The sequence below is a fragment of the Balaenoptera physalus genome, assembly GCF_965194825.1.
Source record: "Balaenoptera physalus genome assembly, chromosome: X".
Lineage (NCBI taxonomy): Eukaryota > Metazoa > Chordata > Mammalia > Artiodactyla > Balaenopteridae > Balaenoptera > Balaenoptera physalus.
Genome location: NC_138903.1, coordinates 129807203 through 129825632, shown reverse-complemented (window position 1 = coordinate 129825632; position 18430 = coordinate 129807203). Strand labels below are relative to the sequence as shown.

Sequence of the window (18430 nt, the reverse complement as noted above, 5' to 3'; positions counted from 1 at the left end):
AGTGAAGTAAGTCAGAGAAAGACAAATATTCTAAGATATCACTTAAAAGATGATACAAATGAAATTATTTACAAAACAGAAACAGACTCACAGACATAGAGAACAAACTTACAGTTACCAAAAGGGAAAAGCGGGGGGAGGGATAAATTAGGAGCTTGGGATTAACAGATACACACTACTATGTATAAACTATATAAGCAAAGCCCTACTGTATAGCATAGGGGACTATATTCATTATCTTGTAATAAACTACAATAGAAAAGACTCTGAAAAAGAATAGTTGCTGTACACCAGAAACTAACACATTGTAAATCAACTATACTTCAAAAAAAAGGTGAAGTTGGAAGAGCTGGCCAGCAGATGGCACAATGAGCAAGCAGCACATTGCTAGCATCAAACCCTAGTGTCATTTCAGCCACAAAGCTGGCCCCTTTCCCAAAGCCTCCTCAGAGTATCATCTGGGAACATTCTAGTTGGGCGATGCAACACACCAAGGCCACCCTCCCACATCGTCTTGTCTTCACCGCCCGCCCTCCTCCTTCAAATGCAGTAGGTCCAGAGGCAGTAAGCAGGGGGCCCACACGGCTACTTCCTCCTGGCACTGGAGGCTGCCACAGTTCAGGCCATCGGTGAGCTGCTCTGGGCAAACCCGCACCACGTCTTCTTTCTCTGCGTCATCAGCAGCAGCCACTCCGCTCAGCCTGGGCAACTCTGGGTGCCACATGGGACAAATCAACCTTCTGGTGCAGACCAGGAGAATCTGGACCCAATGCCTGCACCCTCACCCAAGCAATAACCCTCAGAACATAAAGACCTACCATCATCTCTCTAATCTTCTTTCTGAAGTCAGGAACAAGAATTGGAAAGCTCATCACAAGCCGGGAGAAGGAGGCGGCCTGCAGAGAAAGGCGCACATGTACAGATCGGCAAGGACAGGCACCCGCACACGGAGCGACACCTTACTCACCCGTGTGCCCCTCTTCTCTAACTGCTGCCTGGCCTGGGAGGCACACAAAGGTTTGTCAGATCACTGACGAACCAAATGAGTGAATCGATGAATTCTTCTCAGGGAGAGAAACAATGGTTTGCCTTTAAAACTGCAAGTGAGGGCATTGATCTACTGTACCCAGGGCACAGGCCTGACTCCTTAGGGTGGCCTCTGAGTCGAACCCAGTCTAGTTTCCCAGCCTCCTCTCCCATGAACTGGTTCCACAAGCACCTGGTCTCAGTCCCCTGAATGTGTCTGGCCCTTCCAGGGGTCCCGTCCCCCATCTCCCAGCTAAGGAGACCCTTCTCACTTCAAGACCCAGCCCAGACGGCCCTCCTCTCTGAAGCCCTCCGCAGCCCCTTGCTCTGAGTCAGGGGTTCCCCGCTCTTCACGTTCCCCTCCTTCTGCCTCGTTTCAGACTCTGTGCTTTACAGGTCTGCCTGGAAGATGCCCCTCCCCCACCAGCCCTGAGTAACACAAGGGGGAGTGGACACCCGTGTCCCTGCACAGTCGAGGACCCTCTCACAGGACGGACGTCTGCGGACTTAAGTGGGCTTTGCCGTATGATGTCTGGCATCCAGATCTGCCCTCTCCCATCAAGCTGTGCTGACACCGATGCTGCTAACAGATGGCCAGTTAGCCAACGCCCTGGAAGCACGTCCCCTGCCCAACCCAGCGGTTGTCTGATGCACAAGAAGCCAAAGCACCTCCCACCAGGCCGGCCGCAGGGCAGAGCAAGGTGCTGCCCGGGCCAAGGCAGCTGGCGCCCTGTGTGCGCCCGCAGCCACCCCTCGGGCACCAATTCTGGGTGCTGGTTCTCCCGGTCAGTCGATGTGGATCGCAAGGCCTCAGGCACTGCGAGGGCCTGACCACTGGGGCCCACTGCGGGGACCTCTAATGCCCGTCCGTGCTCTGCAGCTCCCCGACGGGCTGGCAGAAACCGTCGGGTCGACATCGCAGGTTGGAGGGACACCCTGCCCAACCCTGCTTGCTCCCTGTCCCCTTAGTGGGTGTGAGTCCCCAGCCAGCCTCTGGCACTAACTCTCTCCCGGGATCAGCTTCCCGAGGGACACAACCCGAGCCGGCCGGCCCTGGAGTGGTCCAAGGAGCTGGTGATGACATGGGGTCTTGGCACGGGATTGTCATCACCCGCCCCACTGGCAATGAGGACCCCACCCCGGGGATGGGTGGTGTGCGGACAGCCCCGGGCACAAGGCCACAGCCCAGCTGCTAGAACTTTCGCTGGGCTGGCAGGGGGAGAGGAATTTCCTGGCAGGTGAGAAGATCCAGGCGTGCGGAACGTGGGGGGCACAGGGGGAGGTGACTTCTTTGCTTTGCCGACCACAGGGGATGAGCAGCTTAGGGTGAAGAGCAAAGTGAGAAAAAAGGGGGCCCCAGGGTCTCCCCAGTACCTTACAAAGGAGCCCCCATCTCAGGCAGCGGACAATCGTCTGACCCAGGATTCGAGAGAAGTGGCTGAAGCTCAAAGACGCTGAATGTTCAACCAAGGCACGTCTGTCCCGCCAGCATCGGAAGCCCACTTGGGAAAACCTGCACCCTTGACACGAGGACCAGGGAGACTGGGAGGAAGCCCCAGAAGACCGGGACTCCCCAGATGTCGCTGAACTTCTGAGCCTGCGGCAGTGGCCCACCCCTCCCCCTAAAGAGCTGGTGTCCCCGCCTCACCCCCGAGGGAGCAAACATGACCCGAGTCCTTCCCCACAGGTGCCCTCCGTCCCAGGAGACAGGGTAGCCAGCCGCCCCAATTTGCTGTGGGACGTGAAGCGCTACAAGCAGCAGCGTGCAGGAAAAATGGGGCGAGGTGGTCAGCCCACTGCCAGGCCCCCAAGCAGAGCGAAGTCACCTCACAACACAGGCCGGGCACGCCAGGCCTGGTGAGGGAGGAAAGGGATGACCCCCTGCCCTCCCCCGCCGCCCAGGGACTGCAGCAGAGGTCGTGGGGCGCCACTGAGCGGCCAGAAACCAGGGGCTATGACGACGGCCGCCACTGACCAGGAGGCCCGACCCACCGAGCGGGGCAGGTGGTCAGTACAACACGGCTTCCCGGGGGCTCGATGGATGGGCAACCGACCAAGATACAGTCTAAAACGGACACTCAAAAGAGCAAGGACGGGCGGCAGGAGGCCGAGGGCAGCCGCCCCAGTGAACAAGTCATGATCCCTCGCCCAGGTCCTGCCCCTGAGCCAGTTCTCAGACGTGGAACCACGGACCAGGGACGTGGCGGGTCCCCAGGGGGAAGGACGCTGTAGCACCACGGCAAGCAGGCACTCGTATGACCCCCCCAGCCCCTCCCAAAGGGACCTCGGGCTCCGCGCTGGGCGACCCAACACCGGGAAGCGGGACAACCAGACAGCTGGAGGCTGTTGGACACCGGGCCCAGCTTGACCCTGATGTGGGAGACACAATAAACTCTGTCTCTGCGGCTGCTTCAGGAGGACCCCTGGGCTGGGGTTTCTGAGCAGAGGCTGTCACTGGTCCAAGGTACGCAGGGCCGTTCCCGAGGATCTGTCAGTTGGTCTTGAGCAGGGAGAGGCTGCGATCCACTATCCTCCAGAAAGAACCAGGTGCAGGGCTTAGTGAGATGCCTGCCGAGGAATCCTTCAGAACCTGGGGTAACACTTAACGTGAGTGAGAAGATGTAAGGCCCAATGGTAACCCTGCATGCACTCCAGCGAGTAAAGGAGAAACGTGTAGAAAAAGAGCAGGGGAGACACGCCCCACTCGTGAACTCGTGAACCTTCTTGCCTCCAGGTGATGCCTTATGGGCGTTCCTTGCTCCTGACTCTTCACATCCTCTCTGCACTCTGTAAAGTCGCCACAGAGAGCACACAGATACTCAAGAGGCGGCTGAACGGGCCCTACACGCAGAGCCCATCAGTCCTGTCATCCGAGCCCTGTAAGCCCGGTTACGGGATGGCAACACTCGCTCCAGACCCCCACCCCCGCACCCAGGCCCCACTCCTGAATCTCTCAAACAAGTAAGCTGGACCCATTCACTGGGCCATGGCCTGATGTCGGGAAGGCCCCCTCCAGCTGCGGAGGGGGCCTGGGGCCCGGGTCGTTGCTGATCCGCCCAGAGACTGAGGACGCTAAAGAGGACGTAGACCCGAGGGCTCAGGAGTGCCGCAGACGTGGAGCCGAGCATCTCCCGCCCCCAGCCAAAGGTGACGTAACGGTCTGTAACGCGAAGGCAAGTGGGGGCATCGCCAGAAGCGCACAGAAGTGCCCCTGTGCTGTGCCACGCTCCCTGCGCAGGCACCACCCCGGGCAGTGGCGGCAAAGTGGCTGCTCACGTCTGCGGGTCCCCTGTGTGCAGCTTCTTCCCGAGGTCCTGCAGCGCCAGTCACTAAGACAGAGTCAGAAATACCCGTGGTTCTCAGGCTGGACCCCTCGATCTGGGCCGTGTGGAGAGGGGCACGGCCAACAGGAGCTGCCCAGGGGACAGAGGGGAAGGCGGGGGCAGGGGAGCACGTCTTAGAAACAGGCCAGATGTGGGGCGGCAGGAGGTAAACCGGGAGCTGGGGCAGAGAAAACAAGGCCGCCGGCCGTCTTCCTGCAGCTGCACGGCTGCCCCGGGGCTTGTCCTGCGTGAGTCCAGGGCATGGAACTAAAGCCAGGCGGTGACCGAGTGACTTACCCAGTCAAGAAGGAGCCCTTTCTCACGGGCAGAGCGCTGGACGCCAGGGCACCGTCTCCTCGGGGACCACTAGCCCCAGGGGGCGGGCCTGGGAGTGGACGGCAGCCTCCAGCGGGAGGGCCGGCGGGACACGCCCTGACGTTTGGGGCACTTCCACAGGTCGGAGAGGGTGTAGGCGAATGCGGAGTCCAAAGCTGGCCTTCAAAGAGAGGAGGAAACCAGCCCCCAAGGGGCAGGAGGAGGCATCTGAAACACAAACAACCAGGGCGGGATTAGTACCCGGACCCCGAAAGGAGCTCCCACAACTCGGCACAAAAAGGACACGCAGCTCAGCGGAAAGATGGGCAAAAGGCGCTTCAGAGAGGAAACCAGCCCTACCAAGGAGGACACTAGGGAAACTGAGACTTTGGGTCGAGCCCGTCCCACACCGGTGGCGCCCCAAAACGTGCGGCAGGAGCAACCTGGAACCCTCTCCGGGCCTCAAAGACGCAGTTGGGGTGGGGGGCTGGAGGGGCCCAGGCCACCGGGGACGAGAAGGGGACGCAGCCGCAAAGGCGAGTGCCCAGATGGGTCGCAGGGCCAGTGAGGTCTGCTGGGGCCACGGGCAGGGGGCCAGAAAGGGAAGTGGACTCAGACCAGGTGCCCTGGGCTCCGAGAGGGGGCGATGTCCTGGGGGCACCGTCCCCCAAAGAGCAGTGGCGCCAACGACAAGGGCTTCCTGAAAGGAAGATGGGGTGCCTCTCGGGGACAGAAGCGCGTCTGGGGAGGAAGCAGAGCTTGAGGAGGAGACTCACTCCTGTGATGTGGGGTGCAGTCACAGGGGCTGGGTGGGAGCAGGAGCCCCGAGCCGCGGAAGGTGGGAGCGGCCAGGCTGGAGGCCAAGGCTGACACCCAGATGAGCAGAGGGAAAGGAGAGCAGGCCCGTTCCTGCCAGGACGTTGTTCCTGCAGGGGGTGGGAAGCGGCAGGTGGAGAAAACGTCACTGGGAAGTCAGAAATCAGATGGTTTTAAGGCTCGGCGCTGACTTACTTGTACTGAAGATCAAGGCTGAGTTGCAAAGGGGCCCCTCTCACGGGGGGCAGCCAAACACCACCCCACGCCCACCTGCAACACGGCCAGGCCATTCCTCCCGGGCCCGCCCATCTGGCAGTGAACAGGCCTGGCAGCCACTACCCCGGACCTGGGCTCCCCGCCTCTCAGCACACACGGGAGGGTCAGAGAAGGGAGTCCTTATGTAGCGCCGTCACAGCTGTCCCCCAACCGGCAGCCACCTATCACGTGCCTCTAGCTCGCTGGGCAACTTCTAGTTCTTCAAAAACGGGGTTCGGGAGGAACACCAGCAGCCGACACCCACCACTCACGGGACCCTCCCTCATGATCTGAAAGCACGACGACGAGGCTCTGGGGTGTCTGGACGCAGCTGGTAACCACTCTTGGGGCGAGGAGCCGAGGAGGGGACACCGGCATGGAGGGACTTGGAGCTGCTGATCGCTCAGGTCCCCCGCAGCCCCGAGGCCCCGAATCCACGAAGGCACCCTCCGCTCCTCACCTCGGGGCCGGCACTCCTGTTCCCTCGGGCTTCTGCAAGGAGAGGGGAGGCCAGCTCGCTGGAAGAGAAAGCAGTGCTCCGTTGAGCCAACATTCCCTCGGCAGCAGCTGTGTCAGGCGCCCGGCTTACAGGAACGAGTAAGACCCTGTCCTTGTCTTCCCAGGACTCCTGGAGAGCAGCTCCAGCCCGGAAAGAAGAGCCCAGCAAAGGAAGGCAGCAGGAAGGTACAGGGCGCTGCCAGAACCCCAGACGCTCGCGGCGGGCAGAGAAGGGGACGTTACAGTTGTGCCTGGAAGGAGGACAGGAGCTTGCCAGCACAAGAGGAACCAGGGGTCCAGGAGCGGGAACTGCACGTGCCAAAGTGTAGAGACCCGCAGAGTGCGTGCCCGCAGCGTGCAGGGACAGCACAGGCACCCAGGGTGTTGGGCGACAAGGACGGAGAGCCGGGGCCACTCAAAGGCCCTCCCAGGGCACCAAGGAGGTGATGGGGCTTAAACAGGAGAGGGCCCAGCAGGGTTTTCAGTCCGGGGTTGACGAGGACAGATGTGCGGTGTGACACGGAACCGATGGCCTGTGGGGCACCCACTGGAGGAGGAGCGACAGGAGGCGTCCCGGCCGGTGGGGAGACTCAGGTGACAGCACCGGCCCTAGGTCATGAGGCCTGAAGTCAGCCAGTAGCAGTGGGGACAGAAAGAGGAGCATTTATTCTGATCAGGCACTTGGGAGGCAGGGACACAGGACTTGATCACCAAGGAAATGGGAGGGAGGGCGGCGGTAAGGAACGCGAGGAGGAGCAGAGCCAGGTGGGAGACACTGAGTGGGCTGAGGCCCCGCCCCCCCACCACCACTGGGAGGAAGAGGACAGGAAACAGCTCTGAAGGGGAAGTTGGCTTTGTTTGGGACATGCCAGGTCCCAGGGGCAACAGGAAGCCGAGTGAGAAATTTTCTTCTCACCTCAGAAAAGGCCAGATAAAGACTGTCCCTCAGGACTCGGCCAGCAGCAGTCCCAGGGTGGCTTGGAGGGGAGCTGGCCTGGGCACTCAGCCCAGAGGCCCCGCCCTCTCCCCCTCCCCCTCCCTTCCCTCCCCCGTCCCCCTGCCCTCCCCCTCCCTCCCCTCCCCTTCCTCCCCGTCCCCCTGCCCTCCCCCTCCCCTTCCTCCCCCGTCCCCCTGCCCTCCCCCCCCGCCCCCCCCGCCCCCCCCCCCGGCTCCCTGTCCCCTGGGGTCCATTCTGAGGCTCGGATTCGGTCGCTAAGGACCCTGGGTCGCTGCCACTTTGACCCTTGCCGACTGTTGCGGCGCGGACTGGACGCCTAAGGTAAGGGACTCAAAAGGGCACCGTCTGGACTCCTCCACTGAGCTGCCCTCGCCCACCCTCCATGGGTTCCCAGGGGCCCAAGCTCCATCCCTGTCAGCTCCGCCCCCGCCCCGCACCTGCCCGGCTTTTCCCCAGCTCCGCCCCACTCCTCCCCAGCTCTGCCTCCTCCTCCAGAAGCTCCTCCTCACCCAGCTCTTTCCCACAAATCAGCCCCAGATACTCCTCCCCCAGTTCCTCCCACCTGCGCCCTGCCCCTCCCCCAGCTCCTCCCCAGCTATTCGCCACAGCCCCGCCCCTTCTCTTCCGACCCGCTCCCCCGCCCACTTCCTGGTCCTCCTCCGGGTGCCGCTCCACGCCGCCGGTCTCGAGCCTCCGAGCGGCCCGGCCTTCCGCGCGCCGCCGCACGGCCTGGCAGCTCCTACTCTTGTCTCCTAGCGGCCGGGGCCTGCGTCTAATGCGCGATTGTTCGTAAGTGCGTGTTTACGTACCTGCGTGCCTGCGTGCCTGCGTACGTGCGTGCGTACGTGTGTACGTACATGCGTTCACCCCGGAAATAAGGGGCGTCAGCGCTTGTGGACGCGGCCACGTGTCACCGGTCCCGGTTTCCCGAGGCGGACGACCGTCCTACCCGGTGGCCGCAGCCGGGCCGTCCCAGTGCGCCCGCGACTCGCCCCGCCCGCAAGGAGCCAGGACCCGCCGCGCTCGCGGACGGTACCTCCGGGCGGGAGTTTCCCGGGCTCTGCGTCGGGCGCGCGCGTGGGGCGGCCAAGGCCGCACCTTCCTGTCCCCTCCACCGCCACCGTCCCCGCCCGCCATCCTTCCACGTGTGTGTCCCGCGATGCGCGCTGGTCCACACGCACCCGCCGCCCGCAGTCCTGCCCTCCCGCCTCCCGCGGGCACCCCCCACCCGCCTCCCTGCCCTGCGGGGCTCAGCTACTTGTCCGCGGCTCCCCTCCCGCTGGGACCCACCCAGGAGTCCATTGAGGGGCAAGGACTGTGGGGCTCCCCAGATCCTTCCCGCGTGGCAGTGTGAGGGGAGGTGTCGTTTTCCCCTGTTGGATGCGGGAGCTGCTGGGCTGTAAGATCACCGTCACTCCTGTGGGATGGGCTTCTGTGCTGCGGGCTGAGGCATCGTGGGGTCCCCGGCCCAGCCGGGCGGGGACAGGGTCGTTGCCTTGATGAGCAGAACCAACCCTGAGGGAGCCAGCACGTGTGCTTCTCATCGTTTGGGCCCTCCTGGGTCCTGGTGGTCTCCGGTCCCTGCCGAGGAGAAGACCGTTGTGGTTCCTTGGCCAGCATTGCTGTGTGGCTGATGACTTTTCTCCTTGTCCCTCTGGTCCTCGTGCAGGTGAAGACACCGAGACAAGTGGAAGAGTGTTTTCTCCTCTGGCCACCAAGCAGGCACCCTCTGCGTCGAGAGGTAGGAGGGCACTCAGCCCCCTTCTTCCCGAGGGATTCTCCCCAGGGATTCCACCCGCACGGCTTGGGCCCCATGGTTGTGATCTGGTGGCGCCCGTGAGGAAGGGGCTGGCTGAGAAGCTGAGTGGCGGAAACCGCGGGCAAGCCTGGGGTCCGGTCACACACCCCAGTAGGAGCCAGAGAAACGGCCAGGCCCCAGGGACTGGCCAGCCTCCCTCGTAACTAACCCGAACGCAGTGAGGAGGGCGACCCTTTGTCACCCATCGGGTTGGCAGAGGTTAAGCGGGATGATGGTGCTCGGGGGCCCGCCAGTGCGTGAGGGCACGGCAGCCTCGCCCGTGGCTGGCAGAGTGTACACGGGGGAGCCTTTGCGGAAGGCCGTTTGCCGGCGTGTGTCAGCGTCTCGGGATGTGTGCCGTGTGACGCGGGCCTCCTCCGACCCGGGGCTTCAGTTAGCGAGTGTGTGGTCGTGTTGAGTGTCTAGAGGGGCAGAAAGCGCCAAGCAGTCTGTGAGTCCCCCTCGGCAGGGGGAAGAGTCAGTAACCTGTGGGGCAGCCGACGACGGGGTACCGTGTGGGCGGTGCAAATAGGACAGATGAAGACGTACAGACGTGAAGCAGTGTTCCCGAGGTTTCGTGAGCGGAGAGGTCATCCCCCACCCCCGCGTGGAGAGGTGTCCAGGACAGGGCTGACCCTCTGTGATCGCTTGCCCGGGCAGTCGTGTCAGAGTCCCACAGTCTGGGTGGCTTAAACTACAGAATGTATTGCCTTGTGGTTCTGGAGGCCAGAAGCCCGAGATCTAGGTGCGGCTGATGGTGGCTCTCGTGAGGGCTGTGGAGGGAATCTGTCCCATCCCGCCCCCCCTCACTCCCGGGGCTTTGCTGGCTCTCCTGTGTGCCGGTCTGTCTCTAACTGGCCCCATTTTATGGGGACATCAGTCCTGTTAGAGGAGGGTCGACCCTAATGAGCTCATCTGACCTTGATCGCCTGTGTGAAGACCTTTCCTTTGTAGGTAGGCTCACGCTCTGAGGTACTTGGGGTTGAGATTCCAGCACGTGAATTTCAGGGGCACGGTGTGACCCCTAACACCCTCCAAAGGCTTCTGAGGTAGGAGCACACGCGGAACGTTCCAGGGATGGAAGGAAGGCCTTCATGGCTGCAGGGGGTGAATCCAGGGGCGAGGAGAGCAGGCAGCCAGGGGGAGGAGCCAGATCATGTGGGGCCTCATGGGCCCTGGAGAGAAACGTGGCTCTGCTCTGCTCGGGGAAGGAAAGCCCTGGAAGGTCCTGGGCTGGCTGCCTTTGCGGCCTTGTCCCCCGTCCTCACAGCCACGTGGAAGTGGAGGCTCCGTGCGGTGCCGTGACCTGGCTGACTTTCAGGCCCGCGGCTCCCCTGCTGCTCTGTCCTCAGTGAGCAGGGACCCTCCCCCCGCCCCCCCCACCCCCAGGTACAAGGAAAGCAGGAGAGGACGGGGGTGTGTGGAGTCAGCTCCCCTGGAATCACCCGCTGTCTCTCTATCCCTCGGCGCCTCCTCAGCTGCAGAGCGGGGTGACGGTAACCTCCAGGGTTATTTGAGGATTGAAGTCTATGTTCCCTGGATGGTGCCCGTCCCAGGTCCTGGCGTGGAGACGGAGCGTGCACCAGTGCCAGTAGTTCCTGCCGTCACGTATCCTTTCTCGGGCTCCGGGCCGGGGTGGAAGCAGTGGTGCAGGAAGGGGTGGGAGGAGGGTGGCTCCCAAGGCGCGGGGAAGAGACACCTGGCAGGGCCATGTGACAGCCAGGGCATCCCCAGGGCCGAGCCAAGGTTGGTTGCCAAGGATTTGCACTCAGCAGCCCTGGGGTAAGATGGGGGATCTGCAGAGCATGGGCAGTGGCAGGGCCAGGGAGCTGCGGGGCCGGGGGCAGGGGAGAAGCCAGGCCCAGGACTGTCCCCGTCTGAGCCGGGAGAGGGCCAGGGCCCGGCCACTGGGCTGTGAAGCCAAGGGGCCCTCCCTGCCTCCTCTCTGCCGCCCGGGGCCCAGTGCCCTCTGTCGTGGAATTGCCCACACGCCTCTCTCTCGCCGTCCGGGCCTCCCTTGTGAGCTCCCCGCGGACTCCATCTGATGGACAGATCCCCCCGGTCGGCACCCCCTGTCAGCTGACGGCACGGAGACGGATGGAAGGGGCTGGCGCCCGGGGGGGCCCCCGGGGCTGAGGTCAGGCCCACGGGTCATGAGCTCGGAGGCCGGCACGCCAGGCTCCTTGACCGTTACGGTTCTGTGTTTCCGCAGCCGCGTGAGGCCCTGGGAGCTCTGGGAGATGAAGTTCGGCTGCCTGTCCTTCCGGCAGCCTCATGCGGGTTTCGTCTTAAATGGGGTGAAGACGCTGGAGACGCGGTGGCGGCCCGTGCTGAGCGGCCACCGGCACCGCACCCTGGCCGTCCACATCGCGCGCAGGGACTGGGAGGACGCGGCCTGGAGGGAGCTGCTGGCCGAGAGGCTGGGGATGAGCCCCGCGCAGATCCAGGCCTTGCTGCGGGACGGGGAGAAGTTCGGCCGCGGAGTGATAGCCGGCAAGTGACGATCGCCTCCCGGGGCTGCCCCCCAGGGTCTCACCGGGGGCTTTGGCATCTCGTTTTCTTTTGAACCGGTCGATGTGGGGTTAGGGTTAGTTTTCCTGAGGCACCTCGCCTTCGGAGGGGCCGGGAAGGTCCCTGGGCTGGGGGTCGGCGGGCCCAGGTCCCCTCCCCGCTACTCTGGGCCTCAGTCCCCCTTTGTGCTCTGAGAGGCAGAGGCGGGTACGGCTCTGCCCGTGGTGCTCGTCTCCGTGTGTGTACGTGTGCGCGCCGTGGCAGAGCCCGCGGGAGGCAGCACGGCAGCCAGAGCTGTGTGTGAGGGGGACCTGGGGACTCGGGCTGCCCGCCCGGCTTTACGCGCCTGCCTCACCCCCGCTGCCCGCGGCATCCTGAGGAAGTCCCCTAAACCCCCCCAGGGTGGGGGTGGAGGTCCCGCATCAACCACTGGCCCCCGGTGAGTCGCTCAGGGACCTGATTGCCCGTAGGCTCCCCGCAGCGGCGGCCGGGGCCCTCCTGACCTGTACCTGCTGCCTGCAGCGGTCGGGCTGGGAGCTGCCTGGGCCTTGGTGGGGTCGTGGAGCACCAGGCCTCTCCTTTTCATTGCTCTCCCTCCCTCCCTCGGCCTCGCCCCGAATTCCCTGAACCGAGGTTGGCAGGTGGGAAATGCTCAGCCAGAGGTACCCAGTTCACCCCGGGTCCCCTCGACGATGTGGTCTTAGTCTCTAGCGGTCGTGACTTTGAATCACCTTGTTCTCCATCTGTGTGCTTCTGTCTTTGTGCACAGGGCTGGTTGACATTGGGGACACTTGGCTGTGCCCAGAAAACTTAGGTCCCGACGAGGCTGCGGAGCTGGAGAATCAAGCCCTGCTGCCCAACCTGCGGCAGAAGTACCTGACTGCGCTTGCCAACCTCCGCTGGCTGCTGCAGCCTGTCCCCAGGAGAGGCGGGAAGGACGTCTTCCAGGTGGACATCCCCGAGCACCTGATCCCCTTTGGGCAGGAGGCCTGACCAGACTGGGCTCTCGAGAGGAAGGTGACCGAGAGAGCAGCTCATCGTGCCACCGTCCACTCGCCTTCACGCCCTGGACGTGCACGTCTGGTTTGGTCTGAATCGGCCCTGCCCAGGGGAGCGCTGCCCGCTCCGTGCCGTTCACGGAAGCAGACGTGCCCACCTGGTGCAGGGACAGGGCTTGGGACTCTCCTCGTGCGATGCCGCTCTGGGCTCAGCGACAGAGTCTCGAGGACTTTGACCTTTAGGAGAAGATGGCAGTGCCACTCGTTTTGGCCCTACTGATTCTGGGTGGTTGAGAGAAATGTGTTTTGAGAGGACCGGTTAGCGTTTTCCCCTCTTTGTCCTGGTCAGAACTCCCAGATGTTTGGACCGCGTCTGGGGAACGAACAATGGGGGAAGGCCGGTGGCGGGCCTCGTGCACGCGGGAGAGGACCGCAGGCCCAGAAACAGGGCGCGGTCTGTCCTTGCAGGTGACCCTGGCCCTGTTGTAAAGTGTCCCTTGGCTCACGAAGCGTGTGTGTTAGACGTGCTGCCCGGCCACTTCACGTCCGAAGACAGGCTCCTAGACACAGCTCTGACGGCCAAGTGAGAAGGGCTGGCGCTCACTTTGTGGAAATCTCTTACTTCTCTGTGGGGTTTGGGGTCATTTGTTAGCAAGCTTTCTAGGGGTTGTTACCTCTGAGGGTGCTGGGCTTTCCCCCGGGTGTCGGCTGGAACAGCCCGTCTCTTCTGAGGCAGACGGTAGTGTGCACGCCTCCCTTGGTGGGTGGGGTGGCCCTCCTTTCCGGCGGGCCTCTTTGGGAGGCCCCTGGATGGTGGGCTGGACACACGCTCAGCTGTGGGTCAGAAACTTCTGGCATCATAGGGGGACCCAGGAGGAAGCCCCTTCTGCTTCAGGATGCATGACTAATGGAAGGTGACACCCCTGAGGTCAGGAGCCAGCCTGTGCTGCCTCCTGACTGGCAGGCAAGGCCCAGGGGCCAGCCTGTCCTGGGCCGGCCTCAGCGCTCCCTAGCCACGTCCGTGGCTGGGCGTGGGGAATGCTGCTGCTTCAAATGAAAGGGGACGGCGGGGACCAAAGCCTGCCGGGGGGGTGGGCTTCCAGCCTCGTCGGGCCCGTCCACTGAGATGTGTGAATAGGACAGACAGTTAGAAAGGACACAAGACTCACAATTCTCGTTCGATTCTTTATTTACTCCTGTGGACTTTGGCTTTTCTTTATTAGAGACAAAAACAGATTCTTGGTTATGAGATGGGGCTTTTCGTGTGTTCCCAGGGGCCTGCGAGCTCAGGGATCGCAGTTGTCCTTGAACTGTTCTCGGAGAGCACACCTGCAATCTGAGGAGCCCTCCTGCTCCTCATCCACCTCAGGGACCTCGTTCGGGGACAAGGCAGAAAGGGCCGCCGGCAGGAGGGAGGAACAGCCGTTGTCCACAGGCATCTCCGAGCCATAAGCCGGGTAAACCGTGGGGCTGGCGGGCAGCTCCCTGGCGGCGTCCCTTCCGGCGGTAGCCGGGGGCACAGAAGTGACATTCCAGGGAGTGCCCTCCCCACTCGGGCCTCCCTGCTCACTGGGGGGATGGTTTTCCCTGGCCCATCCCGCCCCACCGCTCGTAGAGCACATGCTAGAGAACAGCGAAGACTGGGTACCGCTGGGCCCCTGAGCACTTGGGGCTTTCTTCTGGGTGGTGGAGTCGTTGGAATGGATTCGTGGGGAGCTTCTGGTAGCAGCCACTGGCTTCTTTCTCTTTAGGGCTGTTGCTCTGGTCCCGGGCTGAGCAGTTGCTCCCAGGTTGCCTTTTCTCTCAATGTTCTCGATGAGCAGAGGCTTGTCTCTCTGAAAGTTGGAGTTGCAGTAGATAGGAAATGAAACGAATCACTTTAGCCATTCTGGGAGAAAATACCCATTCCTTCCCACCCCCGCCCCACGCCGCCCCCCACCCCCACTCTGGTCCATCATAATGGTCTTATCTGACTATGGAGAAAAGGTCTCTTTAAGTTCCTGGCAGGTTATTCCGCCCTAGAGTGTGCGCTCCCTAGAGCTCCCCGAGGCGAGCCTCGGTCGAGGAGTTACTGTGGCTACCTGACATCTCATGGCCTCTCGAGAGGGTCTGTAGGCACACCTGCAGGTTCTCTCTAAGGGGCTGTGGCTGAATGCCACGGGCTCTACCTTCTCATCTTTCCTTAACTACCTTCTCACGTGAAGTAAGTTATTCTCGGAAATGAAACCCGTTCAGTACGTGGCCCATCTGGCCTCCCCGGAACGTGTTCGAATAACAAGAGAACATGGGCAACGGAAGGGCTTCCTACTTTACCATCAGCCTCTTCTTCCCTGGAGGGTGGCTGGTCATGCGTATTTTGCTGAACCCGTACAGGTTCAGTTTGTGGATGAAAGTCTTCAAGCTGTCCCTGTTGAAAATCCTGTCTGCGCCTCTGCGGCGAAGAACCTCCCTGCGGAAGAGGTCTTGCTCGATGATCACCGTGTCTCCCTCGTCGTTCCAGCGCACAGAGGTGAAGGCGGGATCCTCCACCATCCTCCAGAGCTTTCTTGGGAAGGAGAGCTCAAGAATACTCTCGTTGGCCACACCGTTGTTTGGACCCTGTGGTGGTGGGTTGTCTTGGGAGCCAGGATCTGGGCTCTCGGCTTGGTCACCCTGCTTCTCCGAACTCTCCCTTGAGTCCACATTTGGATCCGGGGACGCACGAGAGGGGACCCACGTTGCTGGCTCTGCGTCAGCCGATGGGCCCAGCGTGACTGTACACAGCTCGTCGCTACTCTGACTAGCCATGGAGCCAGTCTAGATTGGGAGCATTCTCCACCCGAGACCGTATCACTGAACTCTCAGGGCACAGATGCCTTGGACCAGAGCGGGGATGCCCAGTAAATACTGTCCGCCAGGTTCTAGAATCTCGGTAGCGGGGCAAACAGCCACTTAAGTCGCAGTCTTCTTTATTGGTCACGTGATGTCACAAAGGCGGTCTGGAGAGGGAGCCCTGGCCAAGTGTGGGGGAGGGGATGGGGACGGGGTGGGGGATCCCCGGCGTCTGTCTTTTTTTCTAAAAGTCTCGAAAAGTATGGTTCAAGTTTCCGGGAAAGCCTCCTGTCTGCCGCCAGGCACCTTGTTTCAAGGGGCCAGGCCCCGGATGGGTTGAGAAACGTGATCCTGTCCCCACTCCCATCCCTTGATGCTGGCTTCCGATTTGCTCAAGGGCCAGGCCCTGGCGAGGCATAGCTTGGCTGCCACTGAGACCACAGGGATCACGTGGGCCCCTGGCGACTGTCCCTCCCAGAAGATGGGGGTCCCTAGTGGGCTGGTTGGCCTAGCCTGAGCCGGTGCCCACCCCCCCATCCCCCTTCCGGCTCTGGTCGCTTGCAGCTGATCCTGCCAGCTGGTCGGTCCCGCTCAGACGGGCCCAAACAAAGAGTCCTTATTTCCTGCCTCCCAGGTCAAGCTGTCCCCAGAGTAGGGCTGTGCGTGACCTCACATTCAACTCGAGTGCTCCCCAAGCACCTCAGACACGGCCCTGCCCATGCCGCCAATGCCGCGTGGGAGGGCATAGCCACGTGCCCTCCGCTGGGCATCGAGCCTCCTTTTGAGCTCTGCCTGCCTCAGACCTCATCCCTGTGCGGATCACAGAGGGATTGTCTTCAGCGTCCATTTCTTCCCATAGAAGCCCTTCTCGTGGCCCAAGAGTGCTCACTTTTGGAACACCTGCGTGTGTCCTTTTCCCATCGCCTTCCCAGACCGTCGGATCCAGCCTCCCTGGAGGCTGCCTCGAAAGCCATGTTTCCTTTCCGCAGTGGGGTGGTTTGGCTTCTGCTGCCCCCGATCCTGGCCTCCCACGTCCACCTTGGGTCTCCGTGGGTACTTGCCCTTTGAAGGACTTGATTCGGGGCTTCAGCGTGTAGCCTGTCCCATTGAAAGCGAGCATTTCACTGGTGCGCTCCCAGGCCAGCCCTGCTCTCCTTCCCCACGCGCGCCCCTGCCCCACCTCCACCTCCACCTCCACCCCCACCCCCGGGGCCCTGTCTCGCTGTTACCTTGAGGATACATGGAATGATTTTGTTTGCTTTCAGCTTAGACGCTTTTGAACGGGCCTAAGTGACACGGACTGACTCCCAAGGAAATTTCCTACTTGCCGACCTAGACGTGACCGGAGGAAGCCCCCGTCCACGTGCATTTGGAAATAGATGAGGGTCTGGGTGTCAGACGCGCCGAAACCCGAATGAGAGTCGTCCGTCTTCACCGCAGGTGGGAGGATAGGATGGTGGGTTTGGCGATGCGCGTTCTCTGGCCGTTGTGGGCGACTTTGTCCTTCATAGTCACCGTGGAGGGGACAGAGTGGCACCTTGGAAAGGCCCGTCTACGAGGATCCTAGGTCCCTGTCCCAGCTCTGCCACTAAGCAGGGTCATCTGCCCTCTGTGAGCGCCACTGCCCTATTTCTGAAAGGGGAGAGCTAAGAGGGTGTGGAAGAGGACCTCCCGAGGTGCCTTTCAGCCTAAGGACTGCCATCCTGGATGGAGTTCCCAGGCCTAGATTCGGGCCTGCTCCCTGGTCTTTGTGCTTCTAAAGTGGTTTACAAAGCTTTCTTTCAGGTCAGTTCCTCCTGTAGGGACGTGACCTCGGAGGCTGCGAATTTCGGTGGAGGCCGTCAGTGGCTCCTCGGAAGGGGCCCGAAGGCTGGGGCCTCCTTGGGCGGGCCCGCCTGTGTGGCCTTGCCTGCTGCCCCCCTCCTCGGGCCCTCCCTCAGCCCCTGGGTCCCGTAGGAGCTGCCTCCTTCCTGGTCCCCCTCCCTCCCAGGTGCCAGCCAGGCCCCGGCAGTGGGTTTGTGTGGCACCGTGGGGGTCTTTCTCAGCCGGGTCTCGGGACCCTTCAGTTGGGCAGGCACAAGCCCTGGTGACGTCCAAGGCCTGCCTTTCCCAGCCTCGCCCTGCGGCCCCTGCCCTTGGCTTCCGCGCCCTGATGCCCCCAGCCCAGAGGCCCTCCAGCCGCTCCCCTCCCTCGCTGCCGCCAGGGTCTCGGGGTGTCTGCCAGCGTTCACTTCCCTCCAGTATCTGAGGAGGCTCCTGGAGGGGCCTTGTCCCGGTAGGCACTGGGGCCTTACAGTCAGTCCCAGGCAGTCTCAGTCCCTCCCTGCCCGTGGCTCAGCCATGAGCAGCTCAGCAGGCCGGGCTCCCGTTGGGCAGGAGGGCCCCAGGGCAGGAACAGGGACGGGGCGCCGTCACGCGGGAAGGTGCCGGCACTGGACAGAAATGCCGGCACCTGGCAGTGGCGGATCTCAGCAAACCACAGACCAGCCCCACACTGCCTCTGCTGCTCCTTGGCACCTTCCTTTCTTGGGCCTGCTTTTTGTCAACTGAAAGATACCGTGTAGCACCGAGAAGAGCAATGAGTCGCTAGTCAGAAGGTCGGCCACGGGCCGGGGGTGGGTGCGAGCAGCGTGCGCTCGAGAGGAATTCAGACCAGGGCTCTGGTCCCCACCCCATCACTTAGCAGCACGTGACCCTGGGAAGATTCCCAAGCCCCGTGGCCTCAGGTTCTTCACGTGTGAAGCGCGTGGGTGTGACGAGCCGTGTCTTGTAGGGGCTGCAGGGATGCGCGTGAGCTTCGTGAAGCAGCTCACAGAACCTGGCGTCTGTGGGAACGTTGATGATGGGCAGTTATTTCTCATATTGTTTGGATCACAGAGCCTTCCCCTCTCTCCTCTGGCCTTTGGTTGGGCGGTTTCTTGTCCCGGTCATGTCAGAGAAACTGCAGCTTCATCACCATCACCTCCCACAGAAGGAAGCCCCGCTTCCCAAAGGCCCAAACTGCCCTGGCTTGGGGCACTTACACTCCAGGGCTCGCTCCTGGAGCCCCACCGCCTCGTCCCATGTTGACTTGTTCTGTGGGACTTGGGGGACGTCTCACCACCTTCCTCATGTGACTGCG

The 18430-nt window shown here is 62.3% G+C and overlaps 3 protein-coding genes across 10 annotated transcripts; 1 reads left to right on the top strand and 2 right to left on the bottom strand.

Annotated features, from left to right (window-relative positions):
- Positions 1–967: 967 nt before the first annotated feature.
- Positions 968–7980, bottom strand: LOC309652236 (uncharacterized protein). Its single transcript, XM_082445833.1, has 5 exons — positions 7837–7980; positions 6001–6253; positions 5441–5590; positions 4647–4892; positions 968–4355 (listed from the first exon to the last, which is right to left on the bottom strand). The coding sequence occupies exons 2-4, from the start codon at positions 6020–6022 to the stop codon at positions 4669–4671; spliced, it is 396 nt and encodes a 131-aa protein (XP_082301959.1). The 5' UTR covers positions 6023–6253; positions 7837–7980; the 3' UTR covers positions 968–4355; positions 4647–4668.
- Positions 7848–13007, top strand: EOLA2 (endothelium and lymphocyte associated ASCH domain 2). 8 transcript variants are annotated; one of them, XM_082445807.1, is made up of 6 exons: positions 7848–7980; positions 8861–8932; positions 9944–10038; positions 10468–10597; positions 11202–11482; positions 12270–13007. In XM_082445807.1, the coding sequence occupies exons 4-6, from the start codon at positions 10530–10532 to the stop codon at positions 12491–12493; spliced, it is 573 nt and encodes a 190-aa protein (XP_082301933.1). In that variant the 5' UTR covers positions 7848–7980; positions 8861–8932; positions 9944–10038; positions 10468–10529; the 3' UTR covers positions 12494–13007. The 8 variants fall into 8 exon arrangements, with proteins under 8 accessions (XP_082301933.1, XP_082301934.1, XP_082301936.1 ...); XM_082445808.1 differs by lacking the exon at positions 10468–10597 and having other exon boundaries at positions 7851–7980; XM_082445810.1 differs by lacking the exon at positions 10468–10597 and having other exon boundaries at positions 7851–7980; positions 9929–10038.
- Positions 13008–14802: 1795 nt separating this feature from the next.
- LOC309652232 (heat shock transcription factor, X-linked member 3-like) lies at positions 14803–15285 on the bottom strand (the record flags this gene model as incomplete). The annotated part of the gene is made up of 1 exon (XM_082445825.1): positions 14803–15285. The coding sequence occupies one exon, from the start codon at positions 15283–15285 to the stop codon at positions 14803–14805; it is 483 nt and encodes a 160-aa protein (XP_082301951.1).
- Between the last annotated feature and the right edge of the window lie 3145 nt (positions 15286–18430).